This window comes from Rhea americana, unplaced genomic scaffold (genome assembly GCF_003343005.1).
Source record: "Rhea americana isolate MKP2758 unplaced genomic scaffold, rheAme1 scaffold_35, whole genome shotgun sequence".
NCBI lineage: Eukaryota > Metazoa > Chordata > Aves > Rheiformes > Rheidae > Rhea > Rhea americana.
Genome location: NW_028186479.1, coordinates 5,951,440 through 5,977,900, shown reverse-complemented (window position 1 = coordinate 5,977,900; position 26,461 = coordinate 5,951,440). Strand labels below are relative to the sequence as shown.

The 26,461-nt window shown below is 40.1% G+C and overlaps 1 protein-coding gene across 1 annotated transcript; it reads right to left on the bottom strand.

The window, feature by feature from the left end:
- Positions 1-474: 474 nt before the first annotated feature.
- On the bottom strand, positions 475-11,936 carry LZTFL1 (leucine zipper transcription factor like 1). The gene is made up of 10 exons (XM_085311881.1): positions 11,760-11,936; positions 9,954-10,078; positions 9,260-9,454; positions 8,722-8,782; positions 7,794-7,862; positions 6,298-6,363; positions 6,075-6,152; positions 2,756-2,929; positions 2,168-2,271; positions 475-1,431 (listed from the first exon to the last, which is right to left on the bottom strand). The coding sequence occupies exons 1-10, from the start codon at positions 11,760-11,762 to the stop codon at positions 1,413-1,415; spliced, it is 894 nt and encodes a 297-aa protein (XP_085168007.1). The 5' UTR covers positions 11,763-11,936; the 3' UTR covers positions 475-1,412.
- Positions 11,937-26,461: the final 14,525 nt, after the last annotated feature.

Sequence of the window (26,461 nt, the reverse complement as noted above, 5' to 3'; positions counted from 1 at the left end):
TTCACAAATTTAACTTAATGCCACATGTGGGGCACATAATCCCACAAAGCCCTACTATCATGCGACAGCAATAAATTACTACAGACATAGGGCTTTATCCAACCCAATCCTGTTTAATTAATGGGGGAAAAAGCACAACCAAAGACTTTAGAAAATATGACAATTTTAATGGCTACGCCCTTTTGAGAGCAAGTGAGCAAAAGCGTTCCCAAGYAGCAACACCACCACAGACCACTTCTGTTGTAGATGCCAGTTTCCATAGTCCTCAGCACATACACAAGTCTTTTCCCAGCCCAATCACTGGGCTGCTTGTTTACAGCTGGTTGATATGGTGTGGTCATTGGCATGAGTTTATAATTCACATGTTTGTATTTCTAGCAATATCCTTTATTGATCTGCCACTATTTCCTACAGGAATAAGAAAAACAGCTATATAAAATGCACCTATAAAGAAACATCTCTTTAAAGATGAAWTTTTTTAAAACATAATGGTTTTATTTGAAGTAATATGCAACATACATATCAACARGGGAAAAATGAACAAGTAAAAAGCACTATAAATAGGCTGCCAGATGAATCCACGGCAGAGGATTTCAAGYACAAGATGTGAGGAAAAAAACCTCTTTTCAGTGAGGCTGCAATAAGAATGGTGGTGAAAACATCTAAAATAACTTATCTCCTGAGAAAGCTGCTTCATTAGCAACTTACTTAGGCTTTCTCAGATTGTCATCTTAACGTTAAAAATATTGGGAAGAATCAGAATTCCAGTGTTCAAATTTGTTTCAAATAAATTCCAGAGCAATAGCATAACTGCAATTAATGTCTTTATTTAAGAGGGCCAGATATTTCCCTTGTACTGTATCTTTACCTCCTTATCTCAAGAACAGCCTCTAGCAAAATGTTACTGATCAAATTTTGCTGAGAGGTTGGACAACTTAAGTGAATAATAATACTACAGAATTAGTGTGTTTTTCCTYCTGCTCTTTTCTTCCACTGATGTAATTCTCAGCGATAACAACACATCATGGCTATGTGAATGAAATAACTGGAGTTTTCACCTCAGAGACATCTAAGAAAAAAMTAATGCTTATTTTATCTTTTTCTCTTTTCTTAGTAAAAATAGACATTCTCTGTAAAGAGTTGTATCAGTTCTTCAATAAATTGTTATTTGCTATTTCTCAGGGAATGTGCAAAGTTAACAATTAAAGACATTACTACAGAAACTAATATTCATGACAAGTTTAGAAGAAAGTAAGGTASAAGTTTCAACATCTTATCAGTATTAATAAAAAGTTATTTTAAGCACTAAAAGCAGGAAGTAAACCAGTCAAAACAAAAATATTAGAAAAATAACACCAAGTCTACATTTTCTCTCTATGGCAGCTTCTGACAAATCGGACATTCTTTGTATTTTAGTCCTCTGGCTCATATCTGAGGATAAAAAGAGATAATCAAAACACAGTAGAAAATACCTAAAAGACAGCTTGTTTCTAAAGAAAATATAAAACCCAAGTAATGAATTACTGCCGTTTGTGGTATGTTCGTGTCAACATTCACTATATGGCTTAGGGCACAGACAAATATGTATAATTTTTAGACTATTTTCTCCTTTTACAACTGGCCAGTTTACAAAACAGTAGAATGAACAAATGAACAGGAGCCCCCYCACAGATCCCAAAATACTGTCAGAAAAGTTTAAACAGCAGTTTGCATTTCCACCCCCACCCTTCGATGGCATAGGTCTAAGGAATCAGCGTTGCCAGAGATCACTCGCYGTTTACAGAACGACAATCTTCTACCTAATGCAACGGCCAGGGTGTATCTTTATTACTCAGTACAGGCCTAACCCTGCTTAGGGTTACCTACTGGGTACTTCTTACTCTTTTGAAGTCTTAACTACCACACCAYGGATACGGTGTTTCCTTTCAGGATACTACATACTCTCATTATCTGCTAGGCAATAGCTGCTGTTGCACACAGCCTTACTCACCTAGCATCCATTAAAAGGACTGGCCTATCAAAAGTCACAAAACATCTTAGTGACGTTTTTTCTAAGGAAATTTTATAATCTGTTTTAGATACTTTCACATACAAACAAAACAGGAGTAAATCGTGCATCTTATTTGGACAGTCAGAACAGCTGATGGAGTAGAACAACATCACTTACTTAGAAAGCTTTTTACGTAGATCCTTTATCTGTTCATTCTTCTTCATAAGGATCTCTTTCATGTTGCGATAGGCAGCTGTTTGCTGAAATTTCTTCTCTAATTCCTACACAGCAATAATATCAAAATATTATTTACTTATGTATTAAAACCTGGGTAATATGCTTTTTAAAAATGACTTTTTTCCTGCTTAGAACACTGGTGTCTCTAACTATTCCCTATTCAAATTTAGCTGAAGTCAGCTAATAGATTAAAATGTTATTACCAGGAGAGAAAGACAGAAAGACACGCTTTATTTTTTGAAGAAGTCAGGCTAAAAATCTTCTGAAGACAGGGAATACAGTTTGCATTCTTGTAATTATACGCATATGAATGGGCAATATTTAAGCATTCATATAGTTATATTCATGCAGTGAGCTGTGTATTTGCTATTTTACATACAACCATGTTTTTCCACTGACATAAAAATATTCTGGCACCAATGTGACCCTAGTAAACTTGTGGTCCTTGCACTCTGGTGCATGCTTGTTAAATTCTTAATCAGTTATAAAGTGAGCAAGGAGCCCATCTCTACATTACAAAAAGCTGACCTTTTCAGCTGTGGATAGTTGATCTTGAACCTTAAGCAAGTCATGTTTTGTTGTCACCAAGTTCTCTTCCAAAGATTTTTGATTTGCAGTAGAGTCATTCAAGGTCTTCTCAAACTGACATTTCAAAGCTGCCACTTTATTTTCCAGTTCAGTTATATCCTGGTTTACATTAGCCTCCAAAAGAAGAAATATTTAAAATATCAAATGCAAAAGTCCATACAAAATGGGTACACATTAATTTTTATGAGTTATGCCTGCACTATTCCCACACACTACAGAATACTGGAAAAAATACACTTCTAGCTTTAAAAACTGTTTTAAAATGCATTTCAAAAATGTCTGGAGCATTTTTTCTGGCAAGTTGAGATACCAGGTTCTTGTTCTTCACTTCTTTATAGTAATTAGGTGAAACATAATGAAGCATAACACAATAAGTTATTCAGCATATGTAAATAGTAAATTACAGTTTAAGATCATAATATCTATGTTACACTTTTAAAGCCATTATCACAACCATTTTAAAAGTCATTAGTGTAATATATTGTGGGAAAGGATGACAGTGTTAAGTTGATATTATCAGTCATGCTCTGACGTTGTACTGTTTTCTGATGAGACAAAAAACCATCTACACAGCTGCTTGTGAGGCAACTTCCATAACTATGAGAGGAAACAACCTGAACTCTTCTTGCCATCAGGCCTGGGCTGCATAGAATTATATTCATGTAACTCTCTTATGGTTTTCCGCAAAAAAAAAAAAAAAAAAAAATCCAACTCTCAAAAGTATAATGACCCAGGATAAGGCTGAACTACCAGCACCTTAAAAAGAACAAACACCTAAAACTAAGGAAACTTTGCTTTATTTTTTGTGTGGGAGGTGATGAGTGTAGGAATACAATTGATAATAGTACCTGCATAGAAGAAAAGCTTAATTTTGAATTTTGATAACTAGTCCAAAGCTGCGCTGCTGAAAATCACGACAGAGTATTACTTGTTTTAGATCAGAAAAAAAATCACTGTCTATTCTGAACTGTGACATTGTAAAAGTTAACTACATTATAATTCTAAATCTCCAAGTTAAAGTGATCTATCAGAGCAGTTCCCCACAAATTGTGGTCCACATTTGTTCTGTGGAACCATGTTTATGCTATGAAGAAAAATAACTAGAAATTGCTGAGATAAGAGTTGTTCATTTAAAAATTGTTGTGATTTAGCAGCCATTTGTTTGCCTCAGAAGTTTGAAAACTACTGCTTAATGTGCAGCTGGGTTCATATGATTTTTATCAACATCTATCTTACAAAAATGTGGAGTAAATCTAAAAGAAATGTAGAATGTTATCCAAGCAATTAATATACTTAGTGATTAAGTGGTATATTTCAATACAATATCTACTAGCTGGTTTTGAATACATATATATGCCCATACATAAATAAAGTAAGAGTAGGTGAGGAAGGTGATAGATTACAGAGAATAAATTAGAACATGAAAGCTGCAAATAGTCAGCAGCCCTGCTAATCAGGCCAATTCACGTTTAACCATAAAAGGACAAGATTTGGTTCCATTTTTTTCAAACTACTAACACTACAATCCAGGATTTAATAAAACTCTTTAAATGGGAAGACTGTTGCCAGCAGGTGGAGAGAGGTGATCCTGCCCCTCTCCTCAGCTCTGGTGAGGCCTCATCTCAAGGACTGTGTCCAGTTCTGGGCTCCCCAGCACAAGAGAGACATGGAGCTACTGGAGAGAGTCCAGCGTAGGGCTACAAAGATGATCAGAGGGCTGGAGCATCTGCCCTCTGAGGAATGGCTGCGAGAGCTGGGCCTCTTCAGCCTGGGGAAGAGAAGACTGAGGGGGGATCTYATCAATGTGTACAAGTACCTGAAGGGAGGGTGTCAAAGGGATGGGGCTAAACTCTTTTCAGTTGTCTCATGTGAMAGGACAAGAAGCAATGGGCAAAAACTGAACCACAGGAAGTTCCACCTGAATATGAGGAGGAATGTCTTCACTGTGAGAGTGACGGAGCACTGGCACAGGTTGCCCAGAGAGGTTGTGGTGTCTCCTTCTCTGGAGATCTTCAAGGCCCACCTGGATGCAACCCTGTCTAACATGCTGAGCAGGGAGGTTGGACTAGATGATCTCCAGAGGTCCCTTCCAACCTTACTGATTCTATGATTCGATGAATATTAAACCTTTATCTATTTTGTTAAACCTTAAATTATTAAAGAAGGTATTTGCCATAACCGATAAATTCCTTTCTAAATAATACTGTATTTAATACAGATTTTGAAAGTTACTAGACAAAATCAGAAAAGAAAGCTAAGTACATACCATCAACCCCCAGTCAGAAAGCAAAATAAAAAGAAATTGTGATTAAAACATGAAAATCRAAGTGGAAATAGTGAATCTTAACGCTTGCTTCAAATTTGTGAATACTGCTGGAATTAAAGTAGTCCATTTCTTAAAACAATGGGATTTAAGTGTTCAAATTTTGCTAAAAATTTGAACAAAAATATTTTAAATTTAAAACAAAAAACATCATATATGGACAAACTTGAGAAAATTTAACAAAATGAAGGTAYAGGCTAAAAAAACAATACCAAAGTGACGTGAACAGATTTGCCTATGTCACTCTACCACAGCACTAGCTTTTAATGCTTTTTTTCTGTAGCAACAACTAATTGTGTTTGAATCCAACATTTACAGAAAAGATTAAGGACTTTATGTAGTAAAAATAACCTGGTGAACCATTTTTGAAAGTACACTGATATGTGTAGAATTATTTAAAATTAAACATTTGTCATCTGACTCATGCTTGTTAATGTTTGTGGCAAACAACTGATGTTTGGGAATATATGATCGGGACATATGTGTATGCATTTAGGTTTTTAAAATTTGAATCAAGAAGAAGCAAGTCTGACTTGTGCAAGACTTTATCAAGCAAATGTGATAAATGCTGGAAAAAAAATAAGCATTTTATTATTGCAATAAAAAACAGATTAGATACTGTTTGATTAGCAAAGAGGAAGAAAGAAACATAAACTTACGTTTGTTAATATAAAATAAATATTGCCCTTGAAAACATGAACTCTGGAATAATACATTCTGATAGTATCTTATCATGGTCTATAAGACACAAAGTAAGTCATAAAATAAACTAACATACTATCTGCTGACTAACGGACCAGCAGGAACATGACAATGTCGGCAGGAACATGACATACTAAGCTGAACCTTTACATCTGCCAGGAAAGAAACATACTATACAGACTATGGCACAGAAGTGATAATTACTGGGGGAAAACTCCTGACAATTACATTTACCTTTTGATCTCCCTGGATCATCTGTAAATCTTTCAGTGACTTCTCTAGTTTGACCTTTTCATCTAGTGCAGTTGTAGCCTGAAAAAAAAGAAAAAAAAAAGAAAAAAACCCACAACTCATGAGCGTATTTTCATTGAAAACATGGCTATAATAACAATGGTATTCTTATCTGAATAGTTTTATTATTTAAATAACTAAGTAGCCAAGCTCACAGTCAATTTACCTGTGTTTCTATTGTCTTGAGTCTGGTCTTCAGTTTTTCATTTTCTTCTTGAAGTCTAGCAATTTCCTTTGGGTAAATAAACAAGAAATAGTTTTCCCATAAATACTCTTGTGCTATTTTCAGTTTTCCAGATATTTCAAGTAAGAAAGTAAGCCTAATAGTTCAAGAAAGCAGGAATCCTTGTAAATGCCTGTAGAGATGGCTGTGCTGATAAGAAATACTGATTTCTTCGCAAATCTAGCATCAAAATTATTGCATCTTCTGCCTCAAAGAGCAAGGAATTTAAGTCTCCTTAAATACATATAAGCAGTTATACTGTAATCTATAAGACCTCTCACTTAAATTTAACACTTATTTTACTGAATCAAGGTCAGTAAGTTTATCATCTTGCAGTATAACGGTTCATGATAACAAAACTGCATGTTAGAGATACAAATCTCATTGCTGTTTATCACTTCTATTTTCAATCAACAGCTGGATAATAATTTATTCACAGTCCCTACTTAAAAAAGAAATATCAGGCCACCACTTACAATGTTTTATGTCACAGAAAATAACCGTGTTTTATCAGTCATAGYAAATTTACCATTTAGATTTTGAATTATTTTTGAGACCAACAAATATCAGATGCACATATTTAACTAAAACTGTTGTGAAACAGATTTTGAATTTACTTTTAAGAAATATACTGAGCTGTAAGCAAAATAGAATATAAATGTTTTAGTTATCTTAAAAGGTAACAACAGTTATGACTGAGACACTGCTCTTAACATGCCACTTGGGCAATACAGCCTGGAAGACCAAAAATGTAATTCTTAGTTGAATAACTTCTTGATTCCTCATGCTTTATGAATGTATTGTAAGATGTGTAACATTTTAAAATAGCCAAATAAGTTCAATCCATAATAAAAATTATTGCTAACATTAAGTATTAGAGCATGTTTTACAGCTGTGAACATCTTTAACAAGTAGKAAATCAGGCACTTCCAAAATTACCAAAATTCAAGTTCATTCTTAAGTTTTTGTTTCTTTAGGAGAAATTTAAGCTACAAAACCCCCCAAAAGATGGAATTTAATAAGACTGACTTCCAGTAAAACAGAAAAATCACTGATACTCTAATCATTTCAGTCAGTTACATATTTTAATTCATTTCCCTGTAGGAAGTCCAATCTCACAGAACATAGCTAAATACTAGTTTCCACTAACTTAATCATTAAATGGAAARGTAAAAAATTACAGAAGTCAAAATATCTTTGCAAAAGGAAGTTTAATATTGTAATAACTGCTAGAAGCCATAATCAAGCCATAATCAAGCAATAAATAAAAGATACTTTAGAACATTTATTAATTTAGTAGCATTTTACTTTATATTATGTTGTATATTACACTGACTGCTGAATAGAGAAAGATACAAGTATTACTGTACAGTTTTCCAGTTCAGCTGAATATGGAAAATAGTCATCAACTACAGCTGCATCAAAAGACAAATTCTTACCTTGTTTAGCAGCTCTGACCCACCTTCATTTAATGGAGCCAGTTTCGGCTTAATGAGATCCGCACTGGGCTAAAGTGATGAAAGGTTAAAAGAAAAAAAAAAAAAAAGAATGATACAAATTGCTCAGAAAAAGAAATGTATTCTTTTATGCTGTAAAATAACTATTGGCAGTCAATTCTGCTTTTTTTTTGGAAAGCAAACGAATGATCTTTTATTCTGATTTCAATTTTAGTGGTAGCTTGGCCTTTAAATTATATACAGCTGCATTATATACATCACTTTCAGCTAAAGATTAAATGGAAGTACTGCATACAAATAAAAAAAAAAATTAATAAAAGACCACTGATGCTGCAACTACCAGAAGATAAAAGAGTCAGAGGAAAGAAAAAATAAGTGATTGTAAGTTTAAAAAAAAATAAAAAAGTACATAGTTCAAGATAATTTAATTTTTAAGTACTCATATATTAGCTATATTAATTAAATATACATGGAATCTTATTTGTTTTGTAACATAAATGTTAATCATACAGGATAAGCTAGAGCTATATCCGTATTGTGGGATCTTCTCAGCTTCATGCTGGGACAAAGCCTGGCTATGTGTCTGTGCCTGTTTTACCACAGTTTCAAAGGTAAAGGAACCCAGAAGCAGATGCTCCAATACATCCCCGATCTGGCTGACTTTGGGATCAGGCTTAAAAGGTATGTCTAGAGTGTGCAGAATCCCCAGTCTAGAAACAGCCACGGCAGTTCAGTGTGGGCCTTGGTGCTGAATTGTAAACTTCTACTTTTTGAAGATCTTTAAAGGTTACCCTGAACAAATACTTTTTTCCTCTTAAAACACAAAGAGACAGTACTACATAATTATTTTAAATATCACTCCTGACTCCATATGGTATTTAATTATGATATTTTAAATATAAAACTCTACCTTCTTGTTTGAAGATGTAAATTCCGACTTCTCAAACTCAGCAACCTGTTCCAACAATTCTCTTGAAGAGAAAAATAAAGGGAGACATTCATTTACTGAACGAGCTGTGTCATGAAACACATCTACCAGGCTCATGCTATGCTCCTTATTGCATATAAAATTCTTGTTAGAAGTACAGGAGGAAACTCCATGCAAATACAATGGACAACGTCATGCAGTAGTATGGTATATATATTGAAATTGTAAGATTTAGAGTCTTTGATTTAAATATACGCTACTTATATAATAAAAGGTTATTAATCAAATCCTATCACTTGCTCTGAACTGATTAATTCAAGTTATAAATACTACTAAAAAATAAAACATTTTTCCATGACAAATTTGAAAGTATCTCACTACTTTATAGACAGAAGATTTGAAACTAATCTATCAACACAATAGGAAAAGAATAACTTTAGAAGGTTAAGAATATAAGTAATCAACATTCTGAAGCTTTCTTATTATTGAAAAAGGTTCTCTATAGTCCAATATATGTTACCGATTCTCCAACTCAGAGATGTCTGTCTGTAACTTAAGGTACCATTTTTCAGCCTGTGAAAAGAGCTGGCGTAGAAGTAAAACATTGGTGTAAGCTGTATTTATGAGTTCTGATTCCACCTCACTGTGTACAACAGTCTGCAGTCCATCCAGCATGTCTGTCACCTCGTCAACTGTGAAGGTCTCCTCAACAAGTCTAAACAGAAAAGTCAACATGAGTCATATATGATAAAGATAACAATTCTGCATTGTTTTAAGAGACCTCACTACACCAAGTATCACTTACAAATAACAATGTCCTCCTAAAACCGTTTGCTATCAGTAGTTATTAGGTGACAAAGCCACAAGTAATTTTGTTAATCCATTTACATTTTATCTTGGAAACAATACAAACAGAAATATAATTTCCATTTAGAGTCTTGTATCAAATTTAGACATAATAAGTAAGACGTAAATCAATGTCATGCTGTCTATTTCTATGCTAATTCCTAATGATTTAAACAACTTAGTTTTTAAAGGGCTTGACAAGTAACATCTAGAAAAATTATTGTGTCTTTCTTCCTCAGTAAGAATACATAAACTGTCTGAAGAAAGTCACCCCATCAAGCACTAAACCTACAACTGTCACTAACATAATTTGCTCAGTTCTTCCTCCCTACAATTTTTAGCTTAATATGCTACCCTCTTCATGGCACCTGCTGTCCTTAAGGTCCTGGAAGCAAGAATCCACGGTTTTTAGACGTAGGCCACGCTTRGAACGAGCAAAGCGCATATAGTTGATCACTTCATTCTGGTGATGCTCATTAAGGCCTAGCTCTGCCTGTGGACAAGGAGATAAGCATAAAGATTCACTGAAATAAGTGAAAAGCAATATTAGTATTGCAAAGACTTCCCCTCCAACTATTTTCATGCTTGCTTTTATAACGGGTTATTGAGTTTACTAGTATGTTAGAAAACAAACATATTTTCACATGTGTAACCCCTGCATACCTCACCTAARTATAACCCCTTTAAAAGTACCAGGACTTCAAAATAAAACCTCAGATAACCAACRCCCTCAGAAAGGTCAGACAAAAATCAGGAGCAGACACAATCAGGGGTAAGAGAAAAAGCTATAAAGAATCAGAATCAGAATGACTGTATGGGAGGGGAAGCTCTTGGATAAAGTTTTCTTTGTATTATATGTACATGTGTATAACTCCGCTGAACTATGTATTTATCTTTTAAAGATGCACTAAAAGAAATATACAGGCAAGTAAGTTATGTTTCTCTCTTAGTCTATATGTAAAATCTTGAGACTTACTTCCCAGGTAATCTTACCTGATAATCCAAATTCATTTCTTAGCAGCCTATTGCCCAGAAACAAAGATTTTTATGGCAAATTAAGAAAGAATTGTTTTCAGATCTAGCTAATTAGCACTTCCATGTATGTCTCCATTTCAGATGAAGGAGTATTGCATGGTAAATTATGTTAGATTAAATCTTGCTAGTGCAGATAGCACCAGTCACAAAGAGGTAGGATCTTCGCAATGCAGGAATGGGCACAAAGCTGGTGCAACCAAAGGTGAAGTCTATTTTATTGACTCCAATGTACTGAGCTAGCACTGACGATGCTGAAGGCAGCAAGACAGTAACTCAGTCAAAACAAGTAATCTGATTGCTTAATCCTTATCAATACAACTGCTTAGTGTAGCTCTAGTACAAATGCAATACTGCACTACCTCGATGAATAGTACTGAAAATGTGAGCACAAATCCAGACTGCTTGGAAATTAAAGGCAGTCTAGGAAAGAGCAACAGCCGTTAATAAAACTAACTCTCATGATGCACCTGCAAATCTGGTACCTCCCTCAAAGTCCCAGTACTTGCAAATSACATCACCTGAGAAACCCAATTTATGTTCTGTTGTTGCTTGGTTTTCTTTAGATGAAAAATTTCTATTCATTACAGTCAGAAAAAAAAATACGTTAACACCAGTGCTGAAACCTCAGAAGCCAGAAAATGGCTACAAAGGCAAATTAAATCAAATAAATAAATAAAGTCAAGCCAACCCATTCGTGATCTCTAGGTCAGCTATGCTGATCTCCAATCAAGCAACTGCGACATCGCATCCTGCAAAAACACCAAACAGCACCAGTCTCTGCAGAGCCCAAAAGGGGTGAGCAAGCTGCCCAGAACCGCGAGCAGCAACAACTCCTCCGAGCGGCCTCTGCACGACAAAGGGCCGCACCTCCCTCACAGGGCTTAGCCGAGCTGCCCTCCCTGCCCCAGCCCCTGGGGCGACAGACAGAGACGGCCTCCTCAGGACTGGGGCGCTGCTCAGCGCGGCTCCGTCCCCCGCCGGCGTGAGGAGCCCGTTTCCACCCGAGACGGCGGCCGCCAGAGCCGATACCCTGCGCCCCTGGCTGAAGAGGCCCGCTGTGTGGAGCAAGGGCAGCGAAGGGAGAGACGCCACCCTCCGCCCGGAGGAACTGCCGGTCCGGGGGCAGCTCCACTGCTCACCATGGCGGCCCCTCGCCGGTGCTGAGGGGACAGCTGGGGCGGCAGGAGCTAACGGTCGATTACGGGGTGACGGTTGCCATAGAGAACGAAGCCTCGCGAGCGTCCTCGCCGCGCGCCTATTGGCGGGGGCGCGCTCACGTGCCTCGCGCCGGTCTCTCCCTCGGCGTTGCGCAGCCGCGTCTCCGTGCGCCCCTCCGCCTCGGCCAGCGGCAGCGGCCGTTTCCCCGAGCAACCGCCGTTGCCCCCTTCCTCCTCCCCTCGCGAGCTGGCGCTCGGCACGGACTCGCCCCCTCCAACGGCTTCCCCGGCCGCGCATGCGCACCTCGCCGCCGTGCCGCTCGCCTGGGCGCGAGGCCGGGCGTCSCCTGTGGGGCTTTAACGTGCTGTGGCCAGAGTCCGGTCTGGTTTCGGTCTGGTGCTCGTGCACCTCGTTGGAAATGGGGGCAGGCAGTGGCCGGAGCGAACGGGTGGGAGGCTGTGCAAGTGCTGGTGTTAGTGGGGTCTCCCCCCCCCCCTTTTTGCAGTGTCATTTTTTCTTGTTTTTTCCCCTTTTTTTTCTTTTTTCTTTTTTTCTTTCTTTAAGCTGCCAGTTGTTTTTTTTTCTTTTTTCTTTTTTTCTTTCTTTAAGCTGCCAGTTGCCTAAAGGCTACTGTCGCAGTGAGCACTATGTGAAGGTTACTCCATTTATCCCACAGCACATGTGGGCCAGGGGGCTGGCCCAGTGGAAAGACTTCATGGACCCTGCAGACCCTGTGGGCTCTCTGCTGCAGAGCAGCGTCCCGGTACCCCATGGCCTAGGCATATTGCCGCTGGATGGAGGAAAACAGCAGCCTGGTCCCTGGCACGTGTGGGTCACACGTGGGTCTGAGGCAGAGCAGTTTGTCTTGCCCTGTACGCACAGTCAGTGCTGAGGTTTGCAGAAATGGTTATCATTTTGGTCTTCCTGGAGCGGTATTTTCATCCCAGTTAAAGCACACAGCCCAGGAGGGCAGAGCATTCGCTGGGCACTGGCTGCAGGAGGCTGTTGTTAGCAAGAAGGTTGAGCTGTCACCAAGTTTCTCTCCTGTCTGTGGCTGGTCCCTTTGGCCGCATACTGCTTTGCCACTACCTCTATCTGTCCTCTATCTTCTCTGTTTCATCTCTTAACTAGTATCAAAAACCACTGTGCCAAAGACCAGATCAGCTGTGCAAGCATGCAGGGCATACTGGGGAGAGAAGTGCTGGCAGTTGGATGGAAGTGAGTGAAATGAATGAGGGGCTCTTAAAATTGTATTAAGAAAGGTAAGCAGGTGAGTTTTTGTGACCTTGATGATTGGTTTAAGAGCCCTATTCTGCACTGAGATTATTGCACAACAGGTTACACTCGATCTGATATGGTTCACATTACTGAAGTTAGCCTGTTGAAACCTAATATCTCTGATTCTCTAGCGTAGTATTCCGATTTCACTCACTGTTCTGTAACAGCATGAAGAACGAGATCCCGCTGGAGTACCTTCTGATAGATACCACATTGAATTCTTGGCTCAGACAGCCGTGGATTAATAGCACGTATTTGAAAGAACCTGAAACTGTTAAAGATCTTTGCACATAGTACTTTGTAGTTGTACAGTGTTTATACTGCTGGACAGATGCATGCATTTTGGTTAGTGCTTAATAAAACTGAAACCTGGACACTCCTTAAGGTTAGTTTAGATTGCGTTCCATAAAGCAAACACACAAAACCAAAGCAGCAAACAGAAATCACAGYGATACTTATCTTTAAAACCAGATGTAAAATACAATAATAAAGCAAACACAGTATTTTTCCAGCAACAACATGTGCACATGTGCAGGTGGACAGAAGTGTGAAAAGTTAATACTATTCAAAACATTTTAAAAAATGTAAAAGAAGTAGGATCAGATTCTTACTTAGGCTTTAAAAATCACTTCAGTGGGCTTTATTTACAGGTGATAATGTTAGACAATACCTTTTGCAATGTGTTTTCACCAAAGCAGTAGAACATACAAGTTTTATATTTTTTTTGTAAACACAGTAGAAATTAGATATTATATACTCTACCTATTTGCTTATAGTATGCCTGTTACTGACACTTGTTAGTTGCATGTAAAATTTACTAGATTCATCAGAGTGCCCTTTGAGATTATTGCAGTAGTTTTATCTTTAAAATACATATAATCATGAATTCACTAGTCCGCTGATGTGACTGTACTTTTAATGTTTTATGATCAAGCAGTTAAGATACTGACAGAATAAAAACCTGCCCAAGACTACATAAAGTACCAGAGTTTCTGTTCCCATGTGCTATTGACACACCTATTCAAAAGTGAGGAATCTTTACTCATATATCTGTTAATCATCTGCTGTGTCAGCTTGAACAAATTAACTTAGTTTTTTCTCTGTAAAATAGGCATGATTATGTTCAGATACTCAACAGAGGTGTTGTTTGGAAGCTTACTGAATTCATAAAAATGCTTTGAGATTCTTGGGTCAAAAGCACTTTGTATATGCAAAGCATTTTATGGCTTATCAGTAGTAAAGTGCTACTATGGAGATTTCTACCTTTGTATATTACAATTTTGATATAATCAGGACATTTGGCTTCCTTTCTGTGCTGCAAAGGAATTCCTATAGTTATCTCTGTAGTTCTGGGCTGAAACAGCAAGTTTATTTCAGCAATAGGTGCCCCCAGAGAGTGCAGCAAAAGCAACTGCCTGAGCCCAGTGTCTCAGAAGGACAGAAAGAATAGGTGCGCTGATAAAGAAGCTTTTGTACTGATGAGCTCTTAGATAAACACAGTTTAAAACTCCCTTTCTCAGCTTCTGTACATTTTCTTTATTTTTATTTTCCACTTTTTACTTTCCAACTTTTAAGTTGGCTTGCAGTTGGCTACAAAAATCCACATCATAGTTAAATCATTCTCTTACTCTCATGATCCATTTCTCTGTTCTGCACCAAGCCTGCAGGCTCTGGGAAGATGTGTCCAGGCCCTTGGTCAGATGGTAATGACCTAATGAAAGGAGAGCAGAAGGCAAGGTGATGCATCTTGTGCCCACAACCTGACATGGAAGGAGAAGAGCTAGCCAGCTGGCAGGCARGCAGCCTGAACCTTGGAGGTGGTAATGCCCCTGCCGGGACATGGCCATGCTGTTACAGCACTGTGTAGCAGAATCACAGCATGCATCTGCTACATAAGGGTTGAGTTAAGACAGAGGACCTTGCAGCCATGCCTTTAGGATGTRTGGGATAGACGTGTTGCCAAGGGGCAACCTATTTTGTATATAGTGAGGATGTGGATGGTTTGCATGAGGCTATGTGCATTTTCACTAGTGCTGTTCGTGGGATGGACAAGCCTGACCCATATAACCAATAATATATACCAATTCWTCATTCTAAGTCTGTTCCTCACTTTGGTGCCTGTGGTATTCTGTTTGCTTTTAGGATAATTCTTCTAATATTAGTCTTGAACTACTTTTGTATAAGTTTCAAGTTTTCAACTGCAGTATAGAAGATAGTGGAGATTTCTGACACATCAATACTTTAATTAGTGCCCAGGAAGAATGAGTGTAAAGTAAAGGGGCAAGCCTTCCACATAACATGAAATTGCTTCCATTACTCATTGTCATAAAGGAATGTGAGTAATTTTAGGAAAAAAAAAACAAGCAGAACTTGGTGGCTGGACAACATAATGTGAGAATTCAGAAAGGATTGCTGGATAACCTGGAGCAGAAGAAAGAATGTAAACAACATAATTCTACATCAACTTTAATTATTCCAGAAAAAGCTGTTGACTTTCGTATAAATTCTTGAAATRATCTTCTCAAAATAGAACAGTTGCTAAAAAAATACCACATATACTATTTAAAAGGAAATAAAGAACATCAGGGAGAATACCTTTATTTTGCTACACAGACCATGAGTGTATCATCGYGTAGTCTATCTAATCCAGATTTGGTCAGCCCACCTCAAATAAATTTCATTAGAAATCCAAACATGGGCAATAAAAGYGATTATAACTCATAGTGCTTCCATATGAAGAGAGATTTAAAAAGAGTACTTGATAAAGACATAAGTGAATAATAAATGAAACATATTACGGGCACATTAAATAACAAAAGGTAGACAAAAATTAACCAAGYACTCACAATATAGAACTATGGGGATACTATATGTAATCAGAGGCAGCAAATCTAAAGCTGATAAATGGAAAAGGTTTTCCTATGTAAAATTGCCCACTGATCCCTTTGCTATAAAATGCTACTGAGATGAGAAGTTTAGAAACATTCAGAGCAGGGCTGAATGTTTCTGTGAACTCTGGGAATATTATTTACAATTACAGTATTCTGTTGATACTGTAAAAATATTTAGCTGGAGGGCGTAGTCTTCTTAAGAATCTCCCGGGAGTTGTGTTTTACCAGGCAGTAGTAGGATAGATAGATTCCTTCTTTAGCCTGGGGATGGGAGGATATGGGAAAGGGTTGCACCAGCTCTTCTGCTACAAACACTAGAAAGCCAGCTGACAGGGTCTGGTAAAAAAGTGGCTGGAGCAGGATAGTGCCTGTCTGTCTCTGTGCTGAAAGTACACAGTCCACTCAGATCAAATCTACGTTACCCCCACCCACAGCATCTTCAACAGGTTGTGTCTGTATCAGTCAGCTATTGCTAGGAGATGTAGCCTGAACTGAGCCATTCCTGACACCCTTAATTTCGCATGCAGGTGGCAGAAACACTGTCCACGTGCCAGAGGTTGGCTCTGTCCAATGTCAGTGTGCACAGAGGCCTCCTGGACTAGGATCGGCTGGAATAGGACATGACAAGAGGCCTCTGAGGTAGCTAGTTGCACAGCATAGATCACTCTGTATGGTCCACATGCCACACTAATGTCATGTGACCTGTAAAACCCATCACCACCTTAAGCTTCCTTTTTAAAAGACAGTAAATAGATTTGGTGAAGCGGTACAACCTGGAAAAAAAAAAAAGAAAACCCAAACCTGCAACCCCCACCCCAATTAATCACTTGCCTAAAAATACCCACAGTACATTCTTTCAAAAGTATTTGTTTCCATATTTGATTCAGCTGCAAGCACAGCCAATGCAAATGATGAAAAGCTCCCAGAAGACATGATTTATTCTTGTAAACCAAGYGGAGGCAATCTGCTAACCTTTTTCCAGCCTTAACCAGCAGTATTGCATTTAGCCTGACACCACTGCAAGTCATGTTCAGGCTTAAATCTTTCTATATAGTTCTATAGTCACATAATTCCTTATGAGGGGGGAAAAACAGTCTGGCTGAGAAGCAGCAGGTTTTCTTTGGTAGATTTCTCTTTCTATTTCAGAGCTCAGTACAGCTTTGCCTTTTGTGAAAGTATTGCTTGCTAAAGATGGTACCACTTATTTCTAGTACTGTGAAAATATTGCTCATTTTCTCACTGGCTTTCTGCTGGAAGCTTCTTCCCAATCATCTGTGGTATACAGGGCCAGATTGCTCCCATGACACGATAGTGAGTTTGGTGGGATGACATAGGATGCCAAATTTGATTCTACTCCTAGATGGAAGCAATCCTRCTATATCGTTTTAGCCTGACTTAAATATGTTAAAAAAGAATGGCAACAAGCCTACGTATACAGCCTAAGGAGAGTTCACTTCTCAGTCCAGTCTCACCTGGCTTTCTGGTTTGCCTCTACAATTTGCAAGCTAATTTTTGCCCACCAAAGAATGTTTATGGACACAAGTAGATACACATATAGATGTACTTGGGAAGCCATACTGCTTGCCTCCAAAATTTATGGGGACCGTAAAAAGCAAAGCCTATTTCTTTGGGCCCTGATCACACCTTTCAGTGTGCTTCTGGGAGAGAAACTTTCAGGAAAATTTCTGTGTTGTGAAGCAAAATGTCATTTTTATACACTGGCACTCTGTGGGATGGTGTGAACAGAGCAAGCAGCACTTCRTCTGTTAATGGGGTTCTTCCTCCCACCTCCTTCCTCTCTCTCCCCTAACAGAGTTTCACAAGTTTTGTATCTTGTAACCACAGTGTGGCTTATTGTAGCGGATGGAGGATATAGAAGAACCTGTGATGAATTGCAAAATGAGTTGGCCCTTACAGCCATTTGCAGCCACGGATCAAACTTTGCTCTCGATACTGCTCAGTCCTTTTATCTGGGAGTTCCCAAGCGCTTCAATTACTTCTTTCTGTGGGTAGAAGGAAAGGTGATGACCTTTCATAAAAGTAACATTACAAAAAGAAAAATAATGGGTTATTTTGATGATCTGGATTATAGTGTCAGCTTCTCTGAAAAAGGAACAAGARGGCAACTGTGGCATGGATGTGGGAGCAAGCAGCAAGGGTGTGGAAGCATGGGCTTACCTGACCAGGTAACTACAGCCCGGGTTTCAGTCTGTATTTCTACGTATTTTCTAATCTAGAGGATAACTTTTCCCAGAGGATTTTATGAGCTCCTTGCCAAACTCAATCACAGTCTGAGCACTAGTGTGTTAAGAGGAGGCCCTTCAGAAAATGAGTAGCTCATCATTTACAGTGTGACAAGGACATTAAATTTCGGATGAAGCCCCCTTCAGGTAGACTCTGCCTGCTGCCCCTTCCCAAAGCCTTGCTTGAAAGCTAAATGGCTTATCACCAAGGAAAACCAAAGGCCTGTAYTCTGTCCAGTGAAAGTAACCGCTCTAAGGTATAGGACAGAAAAAAACTCCAAGTCTGAATTTTGATGTCCCTCCCTCCCTCATGATCTTAAATGGCTGGGAGTGTGAACAAGAAACCACCACGTAACTCTGGTTATTCATACTCTTGACTGCAGGAAGGCACAGACATACTGTGACCCACAGCATCCTGGCATATTGTCGACTGCAGTGCCTGTTTTGCTGCTAGATGCTCTCTCTCATAGGCCAAACACTTTCTCTCCTGGAAATACCTCCCAGCTTAAATGTTGCCTGGGGCATTCTCCGTCCACCTCAGTCTTGTACTGATTGAAAGCCCATTTATAAAACTGCTGTGAAATGAAGATCAGTGAGTCAGGGCTGGGTCTTTCCTTGGAAATCCTATCACAAGCTTCCAGTCAGACTGTTTTGTTTGCCACCACATCTTCCACGAGGTTTTCCAGGTACCGCTAAGAGGAGTGGTTTTGTGATGCTTTTTAACTCCTAAAGAGGACTGCACCTACCTCTTCACCCAGGATAACACTAGCACTGTGGTGGAGTGGCTATTTTGCTAAAAAGAGGTTTCTTTTGACTCTTTCCCAGAATAACAAGCTCCTTATGCTGATGGTAACATACCAGGGCCAGGGTGACAGAGGGAAGATGTTTCTCCTGCTTTAACCCTACACCCCTTTTTAGGGCCTCACCCCCCAAAATATTTTTCCTCGAAACAGAGCTCTAGCAACTTTCTGACACACCAAATATCAATTTGTATTAGAGCGTATAGTAAGTTACAGGTAGCCTTTACTTATATGTTAGATCACTGAGATTTCACCCATATTTATCCCTCYTGCTGGTCCCGTAGTGTCATTTGGCACCTCCAAAGCTGTCTCTGACCATGTGTGTTCTTCTATGTCTSTGCACATTGGACTTCTCTGAGATCTGACTTACTTTTTCAGACAGACTTTGTCTGAAAAATATTGTTGACATAATAGAGGTCTGAACTCCTAGGAACACTTCTTCAGGGGTCAAAAGGGCAGAGGAATACAGCTCTGACTAAGTGTCAGGAAAAGTGCTGACAACTGAATTGAGTCATCAAGTGGCTTCTTGAACTTAGTTCTCAGCCAAGGAGTCCCACGTTTTTATGTTAAAAAGCAAATATAAAGACGTTAGAGACTTTAAAGTAATAGGCAAACATTGTGTTCTGGTGACAGTATTGAAGGTTGGGGATGATAGCAGACCTGTCTGTTGACAGCCCCAGCCCAGRTATTATTTCCATGCAACCATAATGGTGTAAGGATGGCAAGAGTGATTGATAAAGAAGGGGAAAAGTGATCTTTAGCTTCAGAAAAAGTCAGATAGCTTACATTACCTGCAATGGCCACTTAATCTAAACTGACTGTCTTGGCCTGAWATGGATTAGTGACTGCTCTTCCAGAAGTGAAACCATGGCAAGGCGAGAGAGCCAGTGAGCAACAGCTGGAGATGGCACAGCTGTCTGCAAAATTAGTGCCTCTCTACAGCCTTGCTTTGAAAAATATGACCAGATCTGCATCATTATCTACAAAACAACCATACAAACTAGGTTCCAGTGACACAGTGACACTGGCCAGATCTGATACACAGTAGAGGAAAGACAAACCTACTCTTGCATATTTGCATGTTATGACAGTGCTCAGAGTAAAGCTCACATTAAACCAAAACCTTCCCCTGGGAAAGAGTCAGTCAGGGTGCATTTCTTAACTGTCGATTTTTTTTTKTGTGTGTGTGTGTGTGTGAAAATACAGTTCTGAACTATYCATGGGTTTTGTTTGGACATTTTGTGAGYAACGCTTTGAAATGGCTTTCCAAATCTTCAACTTGCTCTATTTAAAAAGGTACTGATTGACTTCAGAACAAAGTTGGATGAAGCACTCTATTTATTCCTCCCTCAAGACTCTKCCTCATTCAGTGCATAGAAGGGACTGAGTTGGGCAGTGTGTGAAGCTGGCAGGTGAAGGTGCCAAGGYTGACTTGTGTCAGGTTGCATCAAGGTTGTTGTGTCAGACAAGGCAGAGAGCGTCCTGAGGGAGCAAGCAGAAGGAGGACGTGCTTTTCTCTTCCTCCATTTCACAGAGCAGCCTTGACTTAGCACATTTTCTCAGTGCTGGTAAGGAGTGGAAGGTATTGTGGTGCTAAGATAGCCTGCTGCTACTGTTGTTTCCTCCTCAGTCCTGGTTAGAAAACACTCAGCTGCACCCAGCCAGTTGTGAAGCCTTGAGCTAGCCCTGATGGGGAGGTACCTACCTTATTTCGGGTAAAAATTTGAAATGAATGCTGGCTTGCAGAGAGAGAAACAACACCTTGTTAGCAGGGTACCTCAGCGGTCATCAGGAGAGTCTACCCTGGTGTCTATCATAGCAACCTCATGTGACCATTAGGGAGGATGTCAAACAAGTGCGTTTGCGGGTGATTTCTGGTTGCATATACCTTGTTTTCTAGAGACCCAACATGTGGTATCTGGAATCAGATTTACAGACATGCTGCGTGCACTTCCCCCTGCAATTGAGCTGGAGGAGCAAGGCTTGCAAAAACACAATGTGCCCTTAAAAAAGAACTAAGCAAGTCTTAAACATCTCAAAAATTGTGCCTGAACTCACAAACATTTTTGATCATTTTCAGTACTTTGAGCACCAGCTGAAGAACGGGAATAACACTGCCCTTTTTATTGCTTGGTATGGACATCCCAGGAAACACTTGCAAAGTCACTGCTGTTTTCAGCTCTGGGACTGGAGCATGTGCGCTGTGGGCGAAGCACAGTGCTCAGATGCAGAAGTATACTACCTGCGTTACAGGGGCAGCTGAGGCACATGAAAAAGAAGAGACTTTCCTAAAACCAAACAGAAAATAAAAGGGGCAATGGACAGCATAGCATCCAGGTCTCCAGATTCCTAATACAAATCTTTATTCATTAGATCTCTTTCCCTCTTGCTCTCTCTTGACATAATTAATTCTTTGGATTAATTATGGATTTTAGTGAGCAAAGTAAATCCCAGGATTAGATTCTGTGGTCTAGRCCAGTTCCTTAGTGCATAGTAAACATAAGCAAGTGATCTGACTGAAGCTGCATTATTGGGGGAATGAGAAATGCTGAAAAGCACCACAGAATCATGGTTTTGGGAACTCCCAAGTGTTTGGGAATATCCAGGATGGGAACGATATTACATAGTATCTTTTCTCTGCTTTCATATATAAGGCTCTAGTCAATGGAGAACAAGATAGAAGAACACTCACCAGGAGTAGGCTTGTCTCACTTTGGGGGAATAAGAGAATAGCCGAGATGAGTTTTTTTCTGCCTCTTTCCAGTCCTACACTTCTATGACTTGCCTCATGTACTTTAATCCATAGAGCAGATGTTTACTRTTCCTAGATGACATAATTTTGACACATACAATGGGACATTGATCTCACAGATTGCAAATATCTCCCTCACAGAGGATGGCAAACCAATCGCCGTCGCATCCTCTCCAAAGCAGACCAAATAAGGCATTGTTAAACCTGCAAAAACAGCCTGCTCAGAGAGAMGCAGATTAATGTTGTCTTTTACTTGTGGAAGGGAAAACAAGTGTTTTTTTTCCAGAGGGAGTATATTTTAGGTCAGATTTAGTGCAGGCACAGTGCAGTTTTCACTGTAAAAAATGAAACTTCTAGGTCAGCTGCAGAAGAGGGTGTAACCCTAGATTTTGTTCTATTTTGGCAAAATATTTCCAGCACCTGATTAGTGCATCAAAATGAGTATATCTCTGCTGTTAGTACATGGACTAAATRAGGAGTTCAAAAAAACATCTGCAAATTGTGTGTTAGATTAAACACCCTGATGTTAAAAAAAGCATAAGAAATGGTAATTTCTTTTAATTTCTTTTCATTTCTTTCTTCCCACTTGTGTTAAACCTACGTTTTACACTTTCAAGTTCTCCTAGTGAGCATGAAAGAAATATATTCGCAAGGAAAGGAGAGACTCAATTTCATAATTACGTGAACTGGAGGGAAATCATAAGTTATTGCATGATGCATGCTAGAATCCCAAGAGCTGACCATACTGCAGTCTTAGTTTTGGTTCGAAATTAATTAACCATGGACAGCATTAAGCATGGATGCAAACAGGGAACAATTTAGCAGGCAGTAATTTGTCAAGAAGATTTGTAATGTTCCCACTGTAATCTTGTTTCTGTTTCCACTGATATGGGCAAAAATGCCATTGTTATCAATGACGCTCATCTAATATTAGTGTATCACAGGATGTCAGGATACTTTATATCAGAGGATTTGTTCATGGACATGCCCTTACACTGCCACAGTTACTTTAGATCTCCTAACTCTGAATTACYGTGCCTTACACTGAGCGCCAAGCAAACCTGAATTAGGAATCATTACCACGGATCAGCTGGCGGGCAATGATTTGCTAGCCCACAGTAACATGTGCTGCAAGTGTGCTTTTACAGCTACACTTCCCTTAACAGGAGCCCTTGGTATTAGCTGTCCTCAGGAAACGCRCAGCCCTCCGGCCTCTTTGCTGGGCTTGATCTTCCCACTGCTGGACTCGGACGTACTTGGTGGGAGATCGCTATGAACCATTCAAGCAGAGTTTGTCTTGCATGAAGGCAAATCCTGACTTAYGGAAATCCCCTTCCTAGTTCTCTTCCTACCAGAGACACTTTCTGAACCCTCTCTCCACTGCGAGTCCAAGCCCGGGGGGACGTCCCTCCGTGAGGGGTTGCTCACCCTGGTGCACAGCAGGACAGGGAGAACTGAAACCCTGAGAGCACAGAGAGTRTAAGTATCACCAAACAGATTCATCTTTTGACGGTTCAAAAAGTGGTGAAGTTCAAGAAGAGTAACTGGAGKCCAGGCAGAAGAAAAACACAACCCCCCTGCAAATTCACATCTTCTGTTGTTTCAAAATAATTTTCCAACCGGCCCCTGATGCTTTCTGGGGAGATGAATCAGGTAAAGTAAGCAACCTCCTATTTCTCCTGCAGGGAAAGTACTTAATTTTTATAGATTATATTTGTACTTGGAGCAAGGAGGTTGAAAGGTTCCTCTCTGAAGCAGGTGGCACATGATCTGACCATAAACCAGGATGTTGCTCAAAAAAAAAAAAAAAAAAAAAAAAAAATCTAAATCCTAAAAAAGTGCTGAATGTGCTATTAGCTCCACTGAGTTCACTTGGTGCCTCCAAAAGGGGAAGAAGGAGCCAGTCCAGTGTTTGCTGTACCTGCCCTGGCCTGTGCACCCAAGAACAAGGTCTCCATCTCAGAAGGAGGAGAAAATGGAGGGATTCCTGTGGGTGACGTTCTTCCTGCAAAGGCCAGCTCTGTGCCRGCTTGCAAACTCAGCCGAGTATAACCAAGAAAGCATTGCCCTTTGCTTTACTCGTTCTGTGCAGATGGCTAWTTTTTTGTAGTCAGGCTTTGTCAAAAGCCTGGAGCAACTAGTTAATCCCAGAGCTGAGTCTGGATATGGTTGAAGTGGCCAGGGTTACTCTGCAGAGAGTGTAAAAGCAGAAATTGCTTTGCCCAGCCAGAGTTGGCTCCTTCAACACGCTCTCCTGCCTTATTACAGTGGGTTTCCACAGACCTGAGGGAGCTGGGRTTGTGCCCCTGAGCAGTTAATAAGGAGGCTTCTGACTCTCTAAACCAAAGCAAAATGGAATTTTCCCTTGGCATCTGTAGGAGCTGCAGCAAAGAGTAGTGTAATCTTTTCCCTTTGCTTTGAAATCAATTGCAATTGTAACACTGGTAGAAGAACCTTTTTTGGAAAGGTTTTTGGAAAAAAACTGCCTCACTCGAAAACGGAATGAGCACAGAAAGTGGCTAAAACATTTAAAAAGGGAAAATAACAATGCAAGATAGATTTAGGAATACCTGGAGTTTTCTGGCAGGATAGCTCTCTGGGGAAGCGTGGAGCTCAGTCCCGAGCACATCTCTCTCCTGCTCYTCACCAAAGAACATGCTCTTAGCATTTTGGAGCATGGCCAGAGGTTGATGTGACCATGTTCAGGGAGGAACCTATTGTAAAAGTGTTGCTACCTTTCATATGTGATTTAACATAATTATTCATGGGAGTGAGAGATGTGAGGCTAAATTATGTGGGTGAAAGCACTGTGGTGAGAGGGAGGGTTTCCTGGCCAGCTTTTCCTCTCTCCTGCCGTTGTTAGGTGACTGCATTGAGGTGCTCATGGAGCCACAGAGAAACACCTGCAGAGCTGAGAGTGCGTGCCTCAGTGAGGAGCAGGAGGGAGATTTGTTCAGGGCCAGGCTCCTCGCTTCCCTGGGAAGCTCTGTGTTGCCATCTGATGCCCGTGGCCAGACCAGCCTCTGTGAAGGGCTTCTGTGCTGCAGGGGAGCAGGTGGGAGGGCTGGATGAGTCGTGATGAGGTGCCTTGGAGAGCGTGTCACCCACCCCTACTTGGGGATGTTTCTTTACTCTGGAACAGCGCCCAAGGGAGAAATRCATTATTTTTCCAGAGAGCATCAAAAGCAGACTGGAGATGTCAGGGCCAGCTGCATTCCAACAAAATACATGGAGAATAAATCAGTGAAAAAAAGTTTGGGGATTGATGGTACCTGTCAGAGGTGGAGGATATTTGGGGTTCCCCTAGTAGTTGGGGAATATTTGCTGTAGTGAAAAGATCTGCCTGCACAGATAGTCATGCCCAGCTCTCACTCTGGGGCCTGCACACTACCTCCAACCTGTGCTAGCTGTGGGGAGCAGGAGTGAACGAGCAACGAAGATGCTCGTTCAAAGAGCCTCAGCCTCTTCTAGAAGTACATATCCCCTCTCCACCGCCAGCTCTGCTTCRCAGAAGGCTGGCAAATTCCCGCAACATTACCGAAAGAAACTGAGGTACAGTAGAAAGTAATAACATCTTTCCTACACTTGGTGCTTTTCTTCTAGGAAACGAGCGTGTGACAAAAGAACCAGACAGTAGTATCGTATCAGGTGTAAATGCTCTGGAGGCAGTTCTGGAGATAAGATAGAAAAGGATAGTCCATCTCCTAAGAGACCCTTTGCAAGGCAAAGATACCTCATACAAATCTGCATGCATTTCAGGAAGGGTTTCAGAATGATAAGTAATTATTAAAGGTATGCAGAAATCTTAGAGCAGATTTTGCAGTTGAATGTGCAAGATGTATGAGACAACTCTGCCTCCTTTCCCTCAGCTACGTTGAGCCCTGAAACCATGGTCTCGTGCTACCAGTGTTGAAGTGTCCTGCCAAATGATAGCTGAATCCAACACAAAACCCAGTCTGAACCATTATTTTCTTGATAATCAGAACTGGACCTGAACTGTGATTTTGAAATTCTGTTGAAATTTGAGTCAAACCAGCATCAGTCACAGCTGAATGGCATCCAGCACTCACACAAAAAACATGGTGTTTTGACTTCCTGTAGAGAAGGGAATTTAAGTCACTGCAATTTGCATGTCAGCCTGCCAGGAAGAGGACATACAATGTGCAAGTTACTATATTTATTATAAATTCTCATTGCTTTCYTCTTCAAGATTTTTCCTACTACACTCTTCCAGTTGGTTGTCACGAGATGCACCACCAGCAAACACTTACTGTTACTAGCTTCAGTTCTGCYCTTTCTCTCCTCGATTTCTGTAGCAGTATTCTGGCCCTTTATCTTGCAGGTGCCAAACTTTGATTTTGCTTAAACTACAGAGAAGGTGTAACCTGGCTCTGGTCAGTCAGATTTAAGCCTTCAGAACCAAAAATGCTACTGGAACCAAGAGTTGGAGCTGGCTGTGGGGGGAAGGACCCACTGGGTTTTTTTTGGCGGTTGTACATCCTCAGCAGAACCRCTGTTAGGAGCACAACGGCAGCATCAGTAACAGCACTCTGCTTTGCTCCTGCTTGCAGGGCACCTAGTGTTTTGGGGCATCACACAACCRCACGGTAATGCCAAGGCCTTCTTCTGGAGGGAGGCTGCAGTGCCGTAAATCTCCAGTAAGTAAGCAAGGTTTGGTCATGCATTTCCTGCCCTTGTTACGGGCCTTCAGGGTGGCCC